General features: G+C 39.7%; 1 protein-coding gene across 3 annotated transcripts; it reads right to left on the reverse strand.

Annotated features, from left to right (window-relative positions):
* Positions 1-373: 373 nt before the first annotated feature.
* Positions 374-21210, reverse strand: rab11fip5a (RAB11 family interacting protein 5a (class I)). 3 transcript variants are annotated; one of them, XM_055157176.1, is made up of 7 exons: positions 20941-21210; positions 20227-20863; positions 9695-10206; positions 9134-9608; positions 5468-8107; positions 4162-4300; positions 374-2964 (listed from the first exon to the last, which is right to left on the reverse strand). In XM_055157176.1, exons 2-7 carry the CDS (start codon positions 20574-20576, stop codon positions 2707-2709), a joined length of 4374 nt encoding a protein of 1457 aa, XP_055013151.1. In that variant the 5' UTR covers positions 20577-20863; positions 20941-21210; the 3' UTR covers positions 374-2706. The 3 variants fall into 3 exon arrangements, with proteins under 3 accessions (XP_055013151.1, XP_055013158.1, XP_055013153.1); XM_055157183.1 differs by lacking the exon at positions 5468-8107 and having other exon boundaries at positions 20941-21198; XM_055157178.1 differs by lacking the exon at positions 20941-21210 and having other exon boundaries at positions 20227-20917.
* Positions 21211-21898: the final 688 nt, after the last annotated feature.

A 21898-nucleotide genomic window follows, 5' to 3' on the forward strand; every position in this document is an offset into this window, starting at 1 on the left:
AGACTTTGATCATTACTATCACAATGTTTATACATAATTAATAAACAAGGCCATGTCTAAAGTATCATTTTCAAAAATGAGAAATAGCAATGATAGAAGATTTATTTATTTTTTAACCTTTTTTTTTTTTTGAGAGATGATTATTGCAACTACATTTGGATCTGCCTTAATAGTTGGCAGCATAACAAATTCCTTTTTCTAAACAATCCATTTATTGCAACATATTATCTGAATAATCTAAATTGTATTAAGAATAATTAAGGAACCAGATTTTGTTGGGCTGATCTGTATTTGCCTAAAATAAGTTCACTCAGCATTCATTCTGAAGTCCACGTTTGATACCAACACCTGATATGAAGAGTAAAGCCAATGATACGGTGAGCAAGAAACACAAAATATTCTTTATTAAATATACAAAATTTGTGAAACAGAATTGCATCACGTTTGTAAACTTTCCAGTCTTACACGCTACCTTTGAGCACATTCGAACAGTTACTCAGTCAGGACAAATACAATCAAACTTTAACTTAAAACTGCTTTAAAATGGAAGACATGGAGACAAACTTTATTCTATAAGTGCCACATTAAAACACGCCTCTACAACTGGTCTAGGGTAAAACCAAGATGGAGGACACTCTATGCTCAGTGGCTCAATGTTAATTGTGGAAGCCCAGAGCAAGTCATAAGTGCAGTAGTATTCTGTGATAATCTAACTTTACTGATACTGACAAAGGTACAGGTATCCACAAATGCTGTTAAATGTGGTTTAGTAATCTGTATACTTTTATGGTTACTCACTCTGCTCCCAAGATTAAGTTTTAAGACTATATTTGGCATTTCACAGTAACATCTGCTCATCGTCTACTGTTATGCATAATTTTGTGCAGTGTTTTAATACAATGTTGAAAGAATAATAATAAATGAGCAAATGCCCTTTTCTTTTAATGGTAAAATGACTTGGCTAAGCAGAAATAAGGCAGCATTTGGTGTATATGCTATTAATTTAGGGAACAGAGTGGGAAGTTGATAAGTTGATCATAAGTGTGCGCAAAGCATGGCATTGGAAAACATGTGATGGTTGCTTGCTAGGGATGGTACAAGATCTCATAGTACAAGATCTCACGAGACCAAATTGACCCAAGACTATGCACAAATGAGAAAAATGTTTACATTTGGACTGTACAAAAAAAGCAGGACTAGAATGGAAACAAAATTATGGAGTCTTTTTTTTTATGTAAGGCCAAACATGGAAACTGAAATGCTAAATTTATATATTGTTAAAATCTCATCTCGTCTCATTCTCATGGACCAAATCTCGTCTAGTCTTGTGAAAATTGTGCCTCATCCCATCCGTACTGCTTGTGATACTGATAAAAACACCAGATAAAAACACTCTGAACTGTAGGTAGACACATCAGTGCAGGAAAATAAAGGAATGAATAAGAAATGAACAGGAGAAACTGCCTTTTCACTGTAGAAGACACTTTTGAAGGCGCTACAATCAGGTCCCAGTGATGCGGTTGAACAATTCGGTTTGTCCATCCACCAAAAACGAGTCAAAGCACTTGGTATTTGATTAAAAGAGATGGTTCAGTGTCAGTCCAAAACATCCAGTATATATGATGCAGAGAAAAAAAGCAAGGTAAAGCTGTTTCTAGCTTTATCTTGACTTAATTTGTAAAACAGTGTAAAACTAAACAAAAAAATGTATGTAAAAATGAGTTAGCCTTGGCGGTGATGTTTTCTGCAAAATTTACAACAACAAAAATGTATTTACTCAAAACTACTACAAAATTAATGTGTTAATTAAATAATAACTGTAATAATAATCCCTCAGAAATGCCTTTTAGTCTTTTAGAATGAATTGAAATAGACTTCTTCATTTTTCACTTCATTCAAACATAAAGTTCAGATGTAGGCTATTATTATTTTTGTTTTTAAGTCTGTAAGTTTATAAGTTTGTGAATTCAAATTGGGCTCACTATTTAGTTTCTATAGAAGTCTAAGCTCAGGAGGTAAGGAATGTAACTGACATATGGCACTATGGGGCAGGTGTTAGGATTAGGAGCCTCTGTTTTATATATTAAATTGTTCTGTTGCTTTTAGAACCATCTTTAAATGCACAGACTCATTTGATGAGGAATACTGTAAATATAAAACCGAGAAACTAAAGTGCACTAGAACTAAATGGCTAAAAGTATTTGCATAATTTATATGTAAGATTAAACAACATATTTGGCAAACGCATTTATTAAAAATTTGTAAAAAGGGCTATTTATTTGAAAATAATAATAAAAAAAAAACATTACTGATTGTCACTGGGGCACTGACACATAACTAAATGAGGAGTGACAATGCCTTTCATATAGTGGGGGTGTTTTGGATTGAGACTTCCCATGTTCTGTGATCAAAGTGGTGAAGATGAGAGGATCATTTCTACAATCAGAGTCCTAAATGAAAGCGTCTGGGTCTTGAAGCCCCTCGGTGAGAGCCCAAAACCGACCTGAATTCGACCTGAGGACCTGCGGCATTCTTCACACGACCTTCACGTGACCTTCAGACCGCTCGACCATGTGTTTTGTTCAGAGGAGCATGCTGTCTGGAAACCTCGCAGTGCCTGTGTAACTGTATCAAAAGGACAGCCGAGCAGTGAAAAGACTAAAGAGCCATTGTGGAACTTTTATAGTGAACAAAGCCAGACCGCGGTCACTTGAACTTGGAGCGTACTTGCAGAAGAGTGGGTTTCTGCTCCATGATTCTCACCAGCAGAGTGTCAATGTAATCCTCCAAATCTCTGACCTGTGGCTTCAGCTTCTTCAGCTCTGTCTCTCGTTTGGCCAAAAGGATTTTCTGTCGCTCAAACTCCGCCTTCTGATTCTGGAGCTCCGCCTCCCGCTGCACCAGCAGAGACACCAGTTCACTGTGCGTCAGATGGTAGTAGGAGCCTGCGCCCTCCGTCAGAGACTGAGGGACAAACAGAGACGGAATTAAACATACAGGCGTGACACATAAGATAAGGGGGGTTTACCCAAAAATATTGCATTTATTCTTTAAATGCACTCACAAAGAAAAAACTGTGAAAACAGTCATAGATTTAATAACCTTGTCAAAACTATCAAAAATCAGATACTAAATTCATTCTAAAACTAGTAATGAGACTAGATACTCATTTGAGCAGATATCGATACTAAAAACGTCATATTCACAGGACAGAAATTAACCTTTCCTGAATGGCTTTATAACAGACTAGTATATTCGCACGGACCACTATGTAACCTACCTGGACAACTGCACAGTTATAAACTCACATGGTAATATAACAGAAAGTACTGTTGTTTAATGTTGAAAATTATATTCTATCGTCTAAAGAAAGATGTTTATATTTATTTTTCATAGTTTTTTATTATGATCGTGGCATCATAGCGGTATCAGAATCGGTAATGAGTATAGAGTCTATTTCTTACAAAATCGTAAGCATCGTGCCAATACTAAGGTATTCATTTGTGCAATTACACCTATGAGAATAAACAGGCTCCGTAATTAGTACATTCCATTTGTAAGCATTTAATTAAATGTCACCTATTATTATCTCTACTTTTAGATACATTTATTTTAATGAAGTCAATCATTTCACTACATTTTTACAATCTAACTAAAATGAGAGATGAGATCTTCTGACAAATGACTCATGTGTGTAATGTATGAGTAATATGTACCATTTTCTACCAACTACTAAAAGTGATATAAATACATAAAACTAAGTGGTTTTACAGACCAATGGAAGCAAACATGAATTAAAAAAGGTAAAGCTTTAAAGGTGCGTTGTCTAACATTTCTGGTGGATGGTCCATCAAATGCTTTTATACATAAAAATATTATTACTTTGTCTGGAATGTTTCACAGTATGGTATTAAACCTTTCTATCTTCATGGAGACCAAACCAGACCAAGTTACAGGTCAGATCTGTGGAGAGGGAACCTATTTTCAGAATGCCTATTTTTGTCTGCATTTTTTGAGCTATAAAACCACGTTTAAATGAATAAATGCAAGATAGAGCTGTTTAATGTCATACCGTGGAACATTCCATGCAGAGCAATGACATATCCACACAAATAAGCAGGTGACGTTAATTTCTCAGTGATATTTGATCTTTATTATTACCTTCCTTTTGTCACTTTCCTCGCTGCTCTGGCTGCTCTTTCCTGGGCTTCTGAACTTGAACTTCTCAAGCATCGACCGGCCCTCCGTCCTCTTCTCGTCGCCTGCCGTGGCAGTGGTCAGGGGCTTCACTGGGTGTGGACTAAAGATCACCAATACAAAATGCACAGTTAGACATGAACCTGTAGCACTAGACTTTATACAAAGAAGGAAGAGAAGGACCCAGTCTGGCTGCCACACAGGAGGTCTGATCTAACATATTTCGGCTTTGAAACTGGTGTTATTAATAAGAATAATTAAGTGAGACAATAACAGAATAGAATGAATTAATAACATAAAAAATGTACAATATATGACAAGCTAAATCCAATCCAATAGTTTTTAAGTAATGTATGTAATGAAATTGGCATTAAAATGTTGTGCTATACCCCCAACCACAAGAACAACAGGAAAGATGGTTTCCTGTGTCAAAGACCTACATTTAATATGCATGAACAAGTACTACAAGACTGCAGTTTAGCCAGGTTTTGTTGTACAGTTTTAGATGTATGTGTCAGATCCTCCGGTGTGAAGTCAGATATTGAAAGTACAGATTAACCTCTGAAATTCCCCTGAAAGTTCATTTTAGAAACTGGAAGAAGAAGAAGTTAGACAGGTGTAAGATTCCTCATTAATGGAAACAATGGTGAAAATTGAAATTAAATTAAGTCAAAATTGAAAGCCTTAATTGCCTGCTTTTGTGCAATCAAACATGTTAAAAGTGTTATTACCCCGAGGTGAAAAGGAAATGCTATTGGCGACACAACAACACCTTTTGTTCCCACTGCACACGGCCTCGATCCGGGCTGAGAACTCCGTAAATGACTGAGGTTGTGTGAGAAAGCTGAGGGGGAGGGAGAGTGGGGCTTATTGTGTGTGTGTGTATGTATGTGTGTGTATGTATGTGTGTATGTATGTGTGCGTGTATGTGTGCGTGTGTGTGTGTGCGCGTATGTGTGTGTGTGTGCGTGTGTGTGTGTGTTGTGTGCGCGCGCGTGTGGTGGAGGGCGTGTGGCAAGATTCAGGACAAAATAATAACTGCTAATTGGCCCGAGGCTCAGTTTTCCCTCTCGTTTCCACGGAGCCAGGACACACACGACACCTGCGGCGCGGTCCTGTTAGCACCTGTACGTGAGATCAAAGAGAGGAACCCCACGAGAGCAGGCGGCAATCAAGTCAAGCAGAGTAGAAGAAAGCAGGATAGAGACAAATCTGGAAGAAGAGGGGAAAAAGTGCTCCCCAAAGCGTTTCTGAGCATGTGCGGCCTCACCTGACGAGCTGATTGGCTGCCTCGTGCCGCTGCTGTTGAGTGGGCGACCCCGGCAAGGCTGCGTCGGCGACAGGAGGAGAGGGACAGAGCGCTAGAGGGGAGCTACTGCACTGAGGAGTTAGAGAGGGAGTGAAGGGAGAGCAGAGAAGCAGGTCTGGTTGGGGTTTAGAGGAGGTTAACTCAGGGTCACTTCCGAATGCAGATGGTTGTAGCTCGCTAAAGGCCGGGACTAGGAAGTGTTCGGATTGGGAACGCTGCAGAGTAGCGTGTTCTGCTTTCAGACTCTCATGCTTTGGTAGAGTAACACTTTGTAAACCAGAAATATCCACAGGTGTAAAACTTGTCTCAAACATGTTGTCAAATGCTAGGTCCTGATGTTGTGAATATACATCATTGGCTTCCCGTTTGTGACTGAAACTGAAGTCATCCACAGCTGTGACGTTTGACTCAAAGATTATGTCACTATCAAATAAATCTCTGCTTATATCATCGAGTACTTCCTCTTTCGAACTCTGTAAATCGAAGGTTCCAGTTGTGTAATCCGACTCGATCTTGGCACCCACCCAATCGTCAAAAAAACCTCCATTGGGATTGTTTGAAAACACGTCTTCTACAATTAAGTCTTGGTTGAGTGTAGAGACTGGGTCGCTTTGTAAAATAAAGTCTTTCGTGGCTGTGAAATTAGACTCAAACTTTTCTCCTTTCACATTACCAAATAACCCATTGTTACCATTTGATAATACAGCGTCCACCGGAACTTCCTGGTTTGGACTTTGCAAATTGATTTCCAGTTGTGTAAATCTTGACTCAAATGCATTAAAATCAGACTCAAATCCTCCATTTTGCCCAACTGTTTTGTCATTTGAATATTTGTTATTAAAGAAGTCCTCGGTGCCTGTAGCTGTATTACTAGTCTCCTGGATGTTAATTTGCTTGACAAAGAATATTCCATCTATATCCTTCGTAACCGCCTCTTTGGGACTTTGTAAACTGAAGTTGTCCATTGCTGTGAAATTTGTCTCAAAAGCTGGATTAAAATCACCAAAAACTCCTCCATCTTGTCTTGCAGATTGCAAATCATTGTCATTTCTGGTATTGAAGAAGTTGTCCAGGTCTGTCGCTGTATGATTTTCCATTTGAATACTATTTTGCTCCAGACAAAGTGTTGTTGAGTTTGCAGATTTTTCCGAGTGTCCCGAAGTTGCATGTGTCAGACAAGTTTGATATTCCTGGGAATCTGCACTCACGTACAAGCTCTGTGCAAAGCTGGTCCTGTCTGAGGCGTTTGTGTGAAACAGGGAGGTGTCAGGACTCGGACTTACGCTGCTTGTGTTTGGAAAATCAGTGAAAAGTGCCACGGGGACAGGGGAAAGCTGATCTGGTCCTGCCACATTTGTGCTTTCAAAGGGACAGGAGAGTGAGTAGGACAGCCCAGGGGAGGAGGTTGTGACAAAAACTGGAGGGATAGGAGAAAATTCACTTTCAGAAGCATCTATATTTGGCTCTGGGTCAGGATTTGGGTGACAATTCTCAATTTCAGTCCCTATATTGGTAACAGAAGGTGTACTTTCTGGTTGTGAGCTACTTGCGATTGCTTCCTTGCTGTAGTCCTCAATGACAGTTTGTTGGTCTATAGACATCTCCTCTGACTTGTCTGTGAACTCCTCTTCAGACTCAAACGTTTTTGAAGTTATATCTGTACTTCTTTTCTCAAAGCTGCTTTCAAAATTGTGTAATTCAGTTTCCTCTGAAGACTCAATTTTGTCTGATGCAGAACAGGAAGAGAAGCAGGAGAGGCCGTCTTCCTCTGCTGAGCTACCAAGGCCTGAGGATGAAGGGTCAGGTGAACTGCTGTTGAACTTTTGACCTGGACTTTCACCATTAACGTCATTAAAGGCATCAGTGTTTAATATTTGTTGAGTTTCAGTAGAAGGTTTATTGTCATATTCCATGCTGTTTTCTGGGATAGTGTCTAGTAGTTTAGTGAAAAAGTGATGTGTGTCCTTAGTGTCGAAACTTGTAAAAATGTGCATAGGTTGAAATTTTAGACAGTCATTAGTGGTTATCTCAGCGTCAGACTTAAGTGGCATTGTTTCTTTATTAATACAGTTTAATGGAGGATCACTGTAGGGTGTGTTATTCTGTGTTGTGGACTCATGGGTCAGATGGTCTGGAGACTGGAGCCTGCCAGCTGCAAACTCGTCAAAGGAATGGTCCAGTTCTGAATCCAGCCCTGGTTCTGAGGTGAAAGGATTGGGGATCTTCTTGTGTAGTTTTGTTTGTTCGTCATTTTCGGCATGTGCTATTCTAGATAAGTCTATGCTCAAGCCCTCTGTGCCGGACCTCACGTCGACCTCTGGGAACAGCGTGGTTATAGGAGGACGAGCGCTGGAGAGAGGCAGAGGAGGCGGTGAAGCATTCAGGGGCTTAGTGCAGGGCATGTCTTTATAGAAAGGGTTGTGCAGAGTGGTGAAGAAGGGGTTGGAGCGGGACAGGGATGGAGGTGAGGGCTGTGAGGGGCTAAAGGGGTTAGTGAGGGACCCAGAGGAATCTACAGAGCTGCCCCTGGAAAGAGGGGGCGAGAGAGGGGGTGAGTGAAGGGGTGAGTGAGGGTCTGTGGGTGACACTACCCCGCTGTGGCTGTGAAAGGAAGCAGTCCTCCGGATTAGTGACCATCACAAACTTGGGTAGATTTAAGAGATTAACAATCTTCTTGACCCAAATTTTCAAAAATGCTGATCTTATTGTTAACAGTTTAGAATCTTTTGACCAATATTTACAATGGCAGACTAGACCACTACTTTAACAAACTGCACAGCACAGCAGAGTGAATCATTGTGAATTGATTGATCATTCTACATATTTTTCTACATATTTTACAAAAATCCAGAGCTGACAGAGAATTTAAAAAGCACCATCTGTGTCTCTGTTTTCAACTCTTGCTGCAGCTGGTCTGGCTGATTACTTGGCGCTACCTGTGCCAACTTGGCATTTTCCCCAAGAATCTCTGAACACATCAATATGTAAGCCCTGGGTATGTATACAGAGGAGGCCAGAGGAATTGAGTGAACAATCGTCCAGAGGAGCTGACCTGGCCTCACTCACAAGGTGCTTATGAAGCCAATACATCCCTGCAGCAGACTATAAGAAATACAGCTCTGTGCTACATGTACACAGAGCTGATGTTTGCACAGATGAGATGAACTATACATTGTTTATTATTATTATTTTAATAAGAATTATATAAATTTAACCCAAATGTTTAAGTGTCAAGTGACTCAGGGACCCATCATTGAAATTAAGGGAATTACACAACAACATGTAACATGTAACAAGATCCATCTTAATATTCAAATAACATTACAAAGCCATAACAATAATGGTCAATACAAGTGAGATATAGATATAGATATAGATATCTATCTATCTATCTATCTATCTATCTATCTATCTATCTATATCTATATATCTATATATATCTATATATATCTATATACATCTATATACAGGTATTTTTATTTCTGTTTCAGATAGTTATAAACAGCAGAAGTCACCTGAGAGATAATAGAATATAAATAAGGTATATATAAAATGTAGTCAATATTATTTCATACTGTGGCTCTTCTAACAGAGATACTGACTGAGAGGCCTCTGTGTAAATCTCACCTGGGTTTGTTGTGCGAGTCCTTGGATCCAAACCAGCCTTTGTGCCTGTCCTCTGTTGGGGCAGGTGGAGACTGGTCTTTGCTCTGTTTCTGGCGGTCTCCCTCCACAGCGCCTAAACTGTCCTCCTCAGGGTCTCCCTGCATGGGCCCGCTCTGCTCCAGCGCTGCAGCGATTGCCGCCTTCTCTTCTGCATCGGGTTTGTCGAAGGACCAGCGACGCCCGTCTCCCAGGATGCCCAGGGGCAGGTCTCTGTCCCGCGGGCTGAGGTTTTGGAGGGACATGGACAGGGGCAAAGGCTTCAACAGTCCCAGGCCGAGCGGCGCTGCTTTTCCTGAGTCCAGCGGCTGGATGCTGAGAGAATGGCTTCCGTTAACGCACACTTTGGGCTGAGGCACTGCGATGGTGATCTCACCGGCCTCATCCCCAAACTCACATTTGGGAGAGGACAACTTTGGCGACGTGTTTGCTGTGTGCTCTGGAGAAACAGAGAATGTGTACACAAATGTAACATGCATTTCCATATGCAGTAACTGGCATGCATATTAGCAGCATATAGCGTACCTGGGCTGTTGTCTGCAGTCAGGTTGCTGCTGTTGCTGGGGGAGTTGGACAAATCAGACACCACCACACTGATGCCGGCGGTGGGGCTGAGGCTGCCCCCTCTGGAGGACGACTCGCTGCTTTCGGAGCCCAGGGACGTGCTGGAGCGAGTGTCTGAGGACTTACGCAGCTTCCCTCTCAAGAAGAAGGTTCTCATTTTACTCCTCCGGACCTCTCCACCCTCATCATCCTCGTAGTACTCCTCTCCTCCACCATCACTAGGCAACCTCTGTCGCATGCGCACCAGCGAGCCATATCCGCCGGGCAATATGGCCGACGAGGAGTCCTCTTCACTGGAGCGCCTCTTGCCCTTAATGCGCTCCTTTAGTTTAAAAAAGGTGGATACGCCCTTGTCCTTCATGACCAGGTCGTACATACTGGCCGTTAGATTGTTTCTGGTGAACTGCACAGTGACTTGGATGTCTCCTCGCTCCTTTTCCTTCTTCCCTGTCTTTGAATTCAGTCTGTACCACCTGCAGAAGATATACAAATGTTTTTAGCTGGACAAAATGTATGATGAAAATAGATAATGTCATAATATTAAGTAATAGCACATTCAGAGTGCTTGTATGACGCATTTAAGTGAAAGGCTGTACTGTTGTAAAGAATGGGGCTAAGCTGGGGAATACTGTCCTAGTAATGCCATAACACCACATGTGTTTGTGTGTGTGTGGGGGGTAGCACAACTCCTCAGGGGCCTTGTGTTTTGTTCAGACAGACAGTGAGCACAGACAATAACTTGGAACAATGCAGAGTTTTTATTTAGCCACAACTGCCCGAAAGAGCGTTAAATGCAGGTGACCCAGATGGTGAATGCCTTTCTTGTAGAGACGCAGAGCAGTTCTTGGAAACGGAGTTCACCAGCCTGAGCCTGCATAGCATGACTCATGGGAAAGTCTCATCTGTTTGAATTAAATGAGAGAAAAAGCCCCTGTTAACAAGTGTTTGTTACACCAACAAGAAATGATCAGCTCAGGGAGGCGAAACATATGGCTTTATTTGTTTCATTTCCTCTGCAACTGGGCCATTACATCTCACACCTTAACCAAAACGCATTTCTCTTTTTTTTTGAATATCCGAGTGGTACAAATAATCACAATACAGTCACCCTGGTCAGTTTCAGTTTCCATGTGATATTTTTTTATTGTATGCACCAAGTACCAACAATTAAAAGGGTTACCTTACTGTGAAGTTAATGTAGATGCACTATTGTGAGTATTATGACAGAGTATTATGACCAACATGTACAACATAACAAATTTTGAAGCACGATATATTGCTACAGAGAAATACTGAAATAAATGATAATATTGAAACTACTTTATGCCACTGACACAATAACAATAAGGCAAGATAATCCCAGTGAATCATTTTTAAATGGAGAGCATCAGTGAAAAGGCCTGAGCTGCAACATATAATTGGCAAAATTAACCAATACTGAGCTATAGAAGTTAGTTATTTAATCCTCTACAGCGCAAATCTTATTTTTTGGATAATTTTATATATTTTTCCAACTTTCATACATTGAATGATAAGCCGAAGTAGTAATTATCATGTCAGGTCGACCAACATGTGATGACAGATTTATAACAAAAACCAGTAGAGATTAAACCCTCCTGCACGGACTCGTCTCATCCACCACTACAAGAGCACACTGGATTATGCAGTGCAGGCGGTTATGCAATCAGACTATCCCACACTCTGGCCACAACCCAGTATATTCAGCAGCACAGAGTTACAATTTAATCATTATATTTAAATCTTGTCCTGGGATCTATACTGACCAAAGATTCAGATCATTCCCTTTACTGTAGCAGGTTCTGGTGTGAAGGCATCCAAAAATAACAGTGTTTTCTTACTTCACACGGCTGTAGGTGTGGACTAAGGTTACACTCTGACGGAGCAACAATAGCCTCCTGACACCGGCTACACCCTGTGGCCAAGGAGGGGTGCACATTCCTCAGACAGATGGCTAAGAGTGTTTATCAATGCTGAACCACACCAGTAATACAAATGAACCAAGACTTTGATATTGCATTTCTGAAACATGTCATTGATTTTGTCACTTCTAATATGAAATGAAAATAAAGATGAATGTAGCATGTATCTGCCAATAGCTTCAAGACAAATACCTGCCATACAGTATTATTTACTTTGCAGTGACATAACGCTAGGAGTGTTCTACATGTAACTGTATGGTGGAATGTTCAGCTGTTACTGTGGTGACAAAATACATGCATTAGCAAACTCTGTAAAAAAAAAAGTTTTAAGATGAAGCAGAAGGTATGATGTTCTACAAAAAGATAAGAGTTACTGACTGAAAAACTGTGACTACAATGTAAATTGAGATGGACTTTGAGTCAGTTCTTTGTGGCTAGATTGTGTTAAAACAAAGCTTAGATTAAATTCCTACCTGATTAACAGAGCTTCAGATAGAGCAGAGCTCACAGTTAATATCACATGCTCAGGGAATGTTGATGACATCAGTTGCAAAGAATCAATTTAACTAGTTCCTTTTTCATAGTATTAACTTTTTAAAATTTTACTTTAACTTTGTTAAATACATTCCTCCTAGCATCTTTATGATTTATTATTTACATCTTTATTATTATAAAATTAGTTCTAGACGGCACATAATGGTGTTATTTTGACCCTGGACTACAATATCTGTACTGGGCCAAGACAAATTTTATGATTACATGGAATAAAAAAACAGATACAACACTTTTAACAAAGAAACTTAATACATCATATTAATATTTTCATATTTATTACAAAAATGTAAAAATGTAATACAATTGGAGTTTGAACGCGATTTCTTATACTACCGTTTAACAGAGCATGTTTAGTGTTGTTTTTCGGTTTTTGCCACATCTATTTCTGAAGACCTTATTCTGTCACATAAGCACTATCTATGTTCATACAAAGGTTGAACTAGATCTAAGTCTGAAACGTTAACTTGACTCAAATAAGAAACTGCAACACTGCAAAAGCAGCAGAGGCAGAGGCAGCCTACATTTAAGCCCACGTACCAGAGGAGAGAGAGTACAGCCTGTTACTGAAGAGGACCCACTTTCCCAAACACAGAAACCTGCGCTTAAAACAAGGCCAAATCTACTAACCCAACTTAGTCTCCTTTCTTTCATTCTTTCCTTCTAAAATAAAAGACGCTAGATGTTAACTCATATGTCATATGTTTTCAGTGGAAATCTGTGCTTACATAAATGTCATATAAACAATTCGCATTCTGCAGCATAACTCCTCTATCTACTTCCCAATCTCCAAAACAGGAACTCACAACACTCCACCCCGTCCCCTCATGACACCATCTTTTCCAGCTCAGATATTCAGTCTTTATTCTGGTCTTTTAAAAGTATACAGTCCCTACTCCAGCATCTATATGATCCCCAGAAGAAACCACCCTTCAAGGCAGTAGAGAGCAGAAATTACAAGTAGGCTATCAACCTATTTTCTACAGCTCTGCTCAGTCTCCAAGGAGCTCTAAGTGTCTGTGTGGTATCTGAGCAAGACAAAAGGGACTCTTTGACATAAAACTACCCACAGGCCAAACATGTGAGGAATGTAGCATGTACATTTCTACAGTGTGTATGCAATCTTTATCTTTATGGATTGTTCACTTTAAAAACGAATCTACTGTCTCATGCCCAGTAGTAAGAATTTAACACAACACAAAAATCTAGAGAGCACAGAAAGGTGTCACTGCTGATAATAATAATTTGAGAAAACACAAGATCACTATAAGATTAAATGTCATGTACAGCTATTTTAAACTTAGATGCAACACAAACAAACATTTATGCAAGCATTTACAACTGAACATGTAATGCAGGCTATTGTGGTCCTAATTGCATAATATTGCCTGGTCCATAGAGCTACACTGCCACTCCCATGTAAACAAATGAATATTAAAGACAATGGATGATGCAGACATGATATTCTTGTAAGGAATTAAAGATCTTGCACTGTGCGCTGTGATGACTACTAAGTATTAAATAAAGACGTCAAAGTCAGCAAGGACAGAAATAAACAGTACAGTCACAATACTAAAAGAACATTTTTCATTAGACAAGAGTGTAATTTTCCCACACAAAATAATGGTAATTTCTTTAATATTTCCAGGAAGCCACATACTAGTTCTGTTAAATATCAAGACAATTCTAAAACTATTTCGAAAAGATAAAATTTTGATCAATACTGCTTCAAATCACTAATTTGATACTAGTTTTAGTACTTGTTTTTGTCAGCTACACTAATCTAGATACACCAAAGGCAAACATTACAGGTAAGATGGTGACTGTGGTATCTATGGTATACACTAGAGATCAAATGCTACGGGTTTTTTTATGGCCGATACAGAGAAACCAATGGCGATTAAGCTTTGCTAATATTTTTGGGCTGATTTAGATTTTTTTCCCCTCCAAATTATATCATTTAAATGTATTAAGAACTCACCCACAGCCCTTTTTTCCCACCACAATCCCATAAGAGCTGTAGTTACATTTTCAGCAGTTATCTATTTGCACTAGTGTTCAAATAAAGCTTTAGGGCTTTTTGAGCTGCAGGTCACCCAAAACAAAATATCAACCTGTGCTGGAGTGCTAAGGCCAATAGCTGATACGTGAAAAAGTCCAATTCTCAACCCAATATATCAGATATAGCGGTCTATCTAGTCTACACCAATACCAGACATACCAGCAGTTCTGTATCATATTGGAGTACTGGACTTGTCCCATTGTGTTTCCAGGGCATGAGCATAGTTAGCTTCAGCAGGACAGGGAGGAGGCACGTGGCGAGGGCTGTGGTGATGTTTGGGGACGGTCCAGATTCCTGCTCTTTGACACAAGTAACAGACAGGCCACAAGACCAAAACCACATTCCACATCTGGACGCTATGCGCTCCAGCCTCACCACTGACTTCCCATGAAATGCTTTCACACAACCGGGCATTGTGAGAGAGAACCACACATCCTCCAGCGCAGGTTAGCCAAAAGCACAACAGGATTCCTCTAGTGAGTTACAAAAACATTACAGTTTAATGTTTTGGAGGGTAGACAAGTTTGCACACACAAGCTTAATCCTCGTGACAATGAAAAAAAAAAACACTATTCTGTCTTCTCAATATAACCATAAAAGCATTTTCTATTGACAGTAAGGGTTGCACATTACAATCAAGTCATAATTGCAATTTGAGTAGTTGCAATTATTGAGGTAACAGAATTCCCACAGAAAGCACAGATCTTTCTAAAACCGTGGAGCCTTAATTGACAAGTTATACAACTGTCAATTAAAATGACACCCAACTTGTCGTATCTAGTAACATTTAATAGAAAAAAAAGCCAAATAAACACCTACCTTCCTGTTATTGTAACAAAGAGATGCCTGGGAGATTGTGCAGTATGCAGCTCAGTTGAATCTAATGTGATAATCTGTTGCATTTCCCCTGAATGGTCCAAGAGGCTGATCCTGGATGTTACTGTTATGTAACTTTAATGAAGAGACGAGTTTCAGCTGGACACACTGCACATTGCACAGAGCAATGCCTGCACAAAGGGAATTTATTCAGCAAATGGATGAAAAAATGTCTTCAGTCCTTTAATTCTATAAATCTTAAATGTGGGGTTGGTAGAACATTAAAAACTGCAATAATGGGGCGGCACCAAAATCAAGACAGCACAATGTATAAAATAAATAATAATCCCAGTCCATGTTAAATTTAAATGTTCCAAAGATTTATTACATTATTTCAACCTTCCATCATTGCTCCAAGTAAGGGCTAGGCCATATCAAATTGCTGGTGCGTGGTGATATGAAATTTGGAATATTTGGAATTTTAAGATAAAATTGTTCATGCACTGCAGCTGATTTTCCTCTCATCAGTGGAGGAAGGCTGACATTGAAATTGTGGCTAATTGCTACAGCACAACTCACAACAACTTAAACACTGACTGTGGAGGCTCTGCAGAGGTTAAAAACCAATAAAGATAAGATATGATTAGTTATAGCAAGGTAAGTAGCCCAAAACAAGTACAAACATAATAAAAGCCACATATAAGCAGCCATAGTTAAACTGTTAATGATATTGCCACTACAAAGATTAGATTCTTTTGAAAAATCATACTGGCATCTGCAATGTCATAAATAAGATCATCAAAATCTTATATCAGAACTGAAAAAAAAAAAAAGAATCATATTGACAACCACTGAATCACAACATCCCCCAACTGAAGGGTGTTCCCCTACGTTACATATATGATTCATAAACATTCAGTGTCATTTTGAAATGTAGGTCACAGTATGACACATCAGAGGTGCCAGTGCAAAAATGCATGGCATCTGGTACATTTAGTATAAACAAAAATATATAAATTTGTCATTGTTGTGTCATGGAGTAAATATATATATGAACAGTAAAGTTATGGCTTTTTCTGTATGCGGTGGTCCACTGAACTGGAAATACCAAAGGGAAAGCACGCGACGCCCACCTTTAAAGAAATCTGACACTGCATCTGTACTGCTAATGTAGACGCATCACTGCATCCTCCCATGCCAGGCAGGTTCACCATTCATATATTACTCAGGCAAACAGAACAACATGAATACTGTCATTAAATATATATAATATATATAATAAATATAACATATATTATATACATATATCTCAACACCTGCAATGTGCAGTAAAGGTTATTCCAAGACTTTACATTTTGAACCATCAAAAAGCTAAAAGTATGCAAGCTAAATAACAGATAATCTTAGATTTATGATGTATTAAACCTGTGCTTTGACCCATCTCTGACAGTTAAATAGTCAAAATAGTTAAGTGAAAGGTTTTGGCCGCTGGAAAAGATTTATATAGAAATATGCGACTAAATACAAAAGGTCCTCTCTATAAAACTACACCTTTTTATTATAAATTTATTAAATGTGTAACTTATTATAGGTCTAATTGTATTGCTTTTGACTGAGTGTACTGGCATTGCTTATTTATTTTTTTTATTTGTTTTTATGACTTACACTGAATATTTTTCCAGGGTATAGCCATACACATTTCTAAAATGCCAATGGTGGCTAAGTCCAGAGAGGGGGTTAGTTTGCTTTAAAAAGGCAGCACCAAAGATACAAGTTATAGATACAAGTTATAAAGGATTACTTCCAATGCTACGAATACAGACCTACTGACAACAGTCACAAAACAAAACATCAATCAAAGTTAGAGATGAGCAGCTCTGTAAAAGACCTATAAAAGAAAATTGTCAACTAAAAGCACATATTCGCCAACTAAGCGTATATTTAGCATTTTCACTATATCAGCTATATTTTCCTATAGGTGACCCTGAATTGTCGTTTTACCTTTTAGTCCAGTCCATACTCGGTCTAGTGCCGCTCCTGACCGGCCCAGATTCACTGAATGCCACATGGAGATACAAAATGTACCAAGACACTGAACTGCTGACACATCCTCTGTACAAACACGGCCTCACCTTCAAGTGACCAGCTCCAGGCTCCCAGCTCGGCCGGAGGAGGGGACTGCTGTCAGCTCAGGTTTAGAGGTTTACAGGTGCACCAGTGTCAAAACCACACTGGGCAGTTTCATATCCTACTGGCACACAAAGATAGACTGCCATATTGTATTCTTAATGTAACTTTTTTGTTCTGTGGTGGAGGGTTCGCCATTGTTTTGTTTCCATCTGGATGTTATTTCTGTCTATGATGCTCCCATAGACTAAATGGACATAGCTAACCCTCTAGTCGCCACGTACCAAATAGGAAGTGACCATTGGGCACACTTCTAGCTCCATCAACTCTGGTTCCAATTCCCTTTGTACTGAAAAACCTTGTCCCTGTCTCCGTAACTACTACTGTCAGGCTCCTCACTTTGGTCTTAAAATGTTTGCATTAACCCGATCTACATGATCCTGTTGTTTTTATTTCACTATGATGCTATTGCTACTCACTATTTCTAACATGAAACTTTCGCCCCATAACTGTTAGTCTTGTGAGCTTCATCTGACTGGAACCGACCTCTATGGATGACACATGACACATTCTCTTAGTCCACTTCTTCATACAGTCTATGGATGTTCCACAGTATGACATTATCCTTGCATTTATTTTACAGGTGTTATCACTGTTAAAAGATACATTGAAAAATAATTCTGTAAGCATGGTCACCTTTCCACAGATCTGACTTGTTACTTGGCCTGAGTACGTCACCTATTTGTTTCCTTGGAGATAGTTTCATGCTATACTATGGAACATTCCATGCAAATCAGTAACATCCTCATGAGACAAAACAGGTGCCCAGTCCTCCACCAGAAAATTTGCATAGAGTTAAGTGCACGTTTATAGCATACCCGTAGCCACAAGAATGATGTTGATGTGCTTAACTGAAATGCAGTTGCAAAATAACAACCCCGGCCATGTAAGGGGAAGGAAGAATGACTTTTATCAAGAATTACAAATACAACTACCTCAAAACACAGGGTCAGTACCAGAACTGTAACAGCATAGATGCTACAAGACCAAAACTTGAAGCCTTGTATGCACCACAAGTACATAGACCCTTGCCTTGTTGCAAACTTATATTGGTGTTTACGGTGTTTATGGGCAATGGATATGTCCAATCCACCCAAAGTCAAAAAAAGTGCTCAAACAATCCACAACACAATATCATCATAGTCATCTGAAAACTATGAAGCTGGTGCATCCTTTTACTGTCGTTATCATAGCAACAGCTAAATTCAACAAGTTTGAGCTTGTTCTCCATATTCATTTCCCAAGCCACAAAAGAAGGGCTATTTTTAATTCTACTTCTGGAAGGAAAACAATTGAAACTGGTGCCTCAGTATACTTTGCAATGCTCTTTTTGCCATACATAGAAGAAAACAGGCACTTTCATCGTCTTCAAATACTTTAAAATAGTTTAGCTTTTAACTCAAAGTGGTCAAAGAAGTGTTTCCCATTAACAGAGGAGCCTATGGTGGCCTCCCAGAGTCTAAAAACTAGGCAAGCAAAAAAAAAAAAAAAAAAAAAAAAAGTAAAACAAATGATACTTTATGCTTGTAGAGTTATCATAAACATACAGATGCATCCAATTTAAATTTATTTTGTTTTAATCTGTAATCAGTTTTTTGTTCAGTAGAGCATATACATTCAGTAGAATTTACATGTATATACATTTATTCACCAAAATATTGTATTAAAATGATGAATTATTAGTTATTATGAATTATTATTAAAATTGTGTGGCGCGCTTGTACCACCAGAGTCTTAAGATTAACACTGCAAAGTATGTATGTTAGTGTACTATGCTACGTGCTTCAACTGCTTTTATTTTTCAATGACTTTAGAAACATGCAATGAGATTGAAAATACTATGGTACAAAAAGCAATGTGGTTTGTGTAGCTGTTACTTTGCAAGCTAGAGTCTGCAAAGACAACAGCAGAGGTCTAAATGCAGATGGTTGTGGAGAGAGTTCAGGCATTCTAGCTGTAAAATTAGACAAGGTTAGTCCTGTATACTGTGTAATCAAATAGAAGAGGGAACAAAAACTCATGTTACTGCATGATACAGGCTGTCCTAAATAATGCTTATCGCTTCATCTCAACTATGTAAAACGATTCCTTTTTTAAACCAGATTCTTGTCATGTAGTTTTAAACCACCCGTGTATTTCATCACACATGCACACTAATACTATTACTTTGCAGTGTTTCCCATTAATAGGGGAGGCTATGGTGACCTCCCATAGTCAAATTTTCACTCCTATAGTTTAAAAATTATCTGAACAAAAAAAATAAAAAATTATTCAATCAATGGATCATATCAAAACATAAATCAGAAAAGTGATATTACATTTATGCTAGTCTCCATATTCAACTTTATCACACTGTGTATTCTAAAGGGTGGGACCATTTCATACAATACTACTGACACGTTGCTCTAATTTGATTTTTTTAAAAGTATACAATCTGTCACACAAGTTTGATGCAACTTTAAACATCACGAGCGGTCCAGCTGCAGACCGGAGAACAACATGTTGTTCTAAAAATACTCAGGAGCTTTCAAATCATAAAACTGTTAGATAATCCCTGGAATTGGGACGGGTTGTAATCCTCACTCAACTACGTCACATCTTTGCTATTAGGAAAACAAACACAGCAGGGAGCTACTACTACTCTTGTGGGCAGTGGAGGGGTGGAAGAAGTTTCTAGAGATGCCAGTTACTTTTCAGAAGTAGTATATGTTTTTGTTTGGTATGAGGTGTGCAGTGTTCCAGAGTTAAGTTATGGGAGGAGAGGGAGAGGGTGTGTCTGCAGGGCCTGGATGCAGCACCAGAGATTTGACAGCTGTGTTTAGTTCCTAGAGCAGAACTAGCCTGACGGAGCAGAGCGAATTCAATGGGACAAACCAGTGCATGATAAAGCATGATCATTCAGTATACTTCATACACATCACGCAACTGTTACTTACTCGTTTTTCACGCCCCTGCTCGCTGTAAACACCATATCCAGAGGGATCACTGCCTGTCCCAAGAACACATCTAGCCCAATGAGAGCCCGGTGCATGACGGTGAGGACCAGCTCGCTGCCGCTCTCCAAGGCACCTGGCTGCAGTTCAAACGTGCACTCCTCCCTCCACTCCGGCTCGGTTGTCTTCTCCGCCACGCAGGTTGAGTATTTCTCCTTCCCCAGCTGGATGATAGTGTATACATCGCTGGTGCCATTCTTGCCCTTGCCCCGCAGTCCTCTGCCTTTGAGCACCGTCACCTGAACATGTGTCGGTACCCATTTTTGGTCGTCCTCCGGGTTTAGCGAGGACATGTCCACCTCCAGACAGACAGACTGACCTGCCTGCCTGTCTGCGCCGAGGAGAGGTGGTGCTGCCGTCCGCCGCTTCCTCCCTGGTTCGCGTAGTCACATCAGCTCCAGGGAAGTCGGGCGGTGCCGCATTATGGCTGTCGTGTCTCCACTCGTAAGTTGCCGGTAGCTCCGTGCACTCGCTGTCTCTGCCGCAGCGGTAGTAGCAGCAGCAGCGTCCGTCCCCTGCCTCTCTCGCCCCGCCGTACGGGCCTCTCTGCGGGCAGCGACGTCACGCCTTTACCCTCCTTCTGCAGGACAAGGAAGTTCAGCAGCACCGCTCTAGCACATGGCTGTATGCACACTCCAATCACTACAATACACTTACCAGGCTGTGGAGGAATGCACGTGTTTCTGCCCACGGGATGCCTCCAGCCACATAAACAGCTGCAAATTAGACGAACTGACAAAGAACGATACAAAAACAAACAGAAAAAAGAGAAATGCCTGAATTTAAAGGTCCTCCGGTAACACAAAGGGCTTTATTCTCAACGTAAATACAATTTAAAAGTTGTTGTTCGTTATCATCCGTTTGACATTTCTTTCGTGGTAGAGGCAGCCGTATCCATGCTGTTAGCTAACGGTGGCTCATTTCTGGAGTTATGAGGATTCGGAGGATTCTGGGTAAAATGCTAACAAACACAAAATGCTAACAAAAAGTCCGTTATTGTAATACAGTGCAAACTTTTGAGAATCTCAACAGTCAGTGAGATTATTACACAGATGGTAACATCTTTTCAAAATAACTAATTTAATATACATCAGTTGGTGCCGCTCTAGACCCAACTCTTGTTGCCATAGTAACAAAGCATCACTTTTTACAAACGTTAGGCTATTTATTTTTACCTGGGGAAAAAAAGTTATTTATTTTGTCTTTTTTTTTTTTTTTTTTTTTTTTTCAACAAAAAATCTTTTAGTTTGTTCTTTTTAGTCTTTTAGTCTTTAATCTAAAACAAAAGCATTTAGGCAATTTGATTTTAGGTGTTCAATAAAAAAATAAAACAAGCACGCTATGTATTTAATTGACCTTGGCTATCAAATGGAGACCTGTGTAGCATGTTTTGGGTTGATGGGGGAAACCCATCCAGACACAGGGAGAAGCATGCAAACTTCACACAGAAAGGCCCGGGTAACCCAAGTCAGACTTAGACAAAATTTATTGATCCAGAAGGGAAATTATTTGGACACAGTAGCTCACACAGCACAATAGATTATAATATCAAAGAGCAAGAATATAAATGGCAGTGATACATTCAAAATAAGTAGCAAAAATGACAAGAGACTGG

Source organism: Boleophthalmus pectinirostris, unplaced genomic scaffold, assembly GCF_026225935.1.
Source record: "Boleophthalmus pectinirostris isolate CB_2022bp ecotype Guang Dong unplaced genomic scaffold, ASM2622593v1 HiC_scaffold_10, whole genome shotgun sequence".
Taxonomy (NCBI): Eukaryota; Metazoa; Chordata; class Actinopteri; order Gobiiformes; family Gobiidae; genus Boleophthalmus; species Boleophthalmus pectinirostris.

Bases quoted from the DNA above. Each gene is read 5' to 3' on its own strand.
- rab11fip5a (XM_055157176.1), bottom strand. From the start codon at position 20,576: ATGTCCTCGCTAAACCCGGAGGACGACCAAAAATGGGTACCGACACAT. The intron at 8,108-9,133 runs GTGAGATTTACA...TTCCTTTCACAG, and splicing joins GACTCGCACAACAAACCCAG to CCACAGCGGGGTAGTGTCAC. The intron at 4,301-5,467 runs GTGAGGCCGCAC...GGTGATCTTTAG, and splicing joins GCAGCCAATCAGCTCGTCAG to TCCACACCCAGTGAAGCCCC.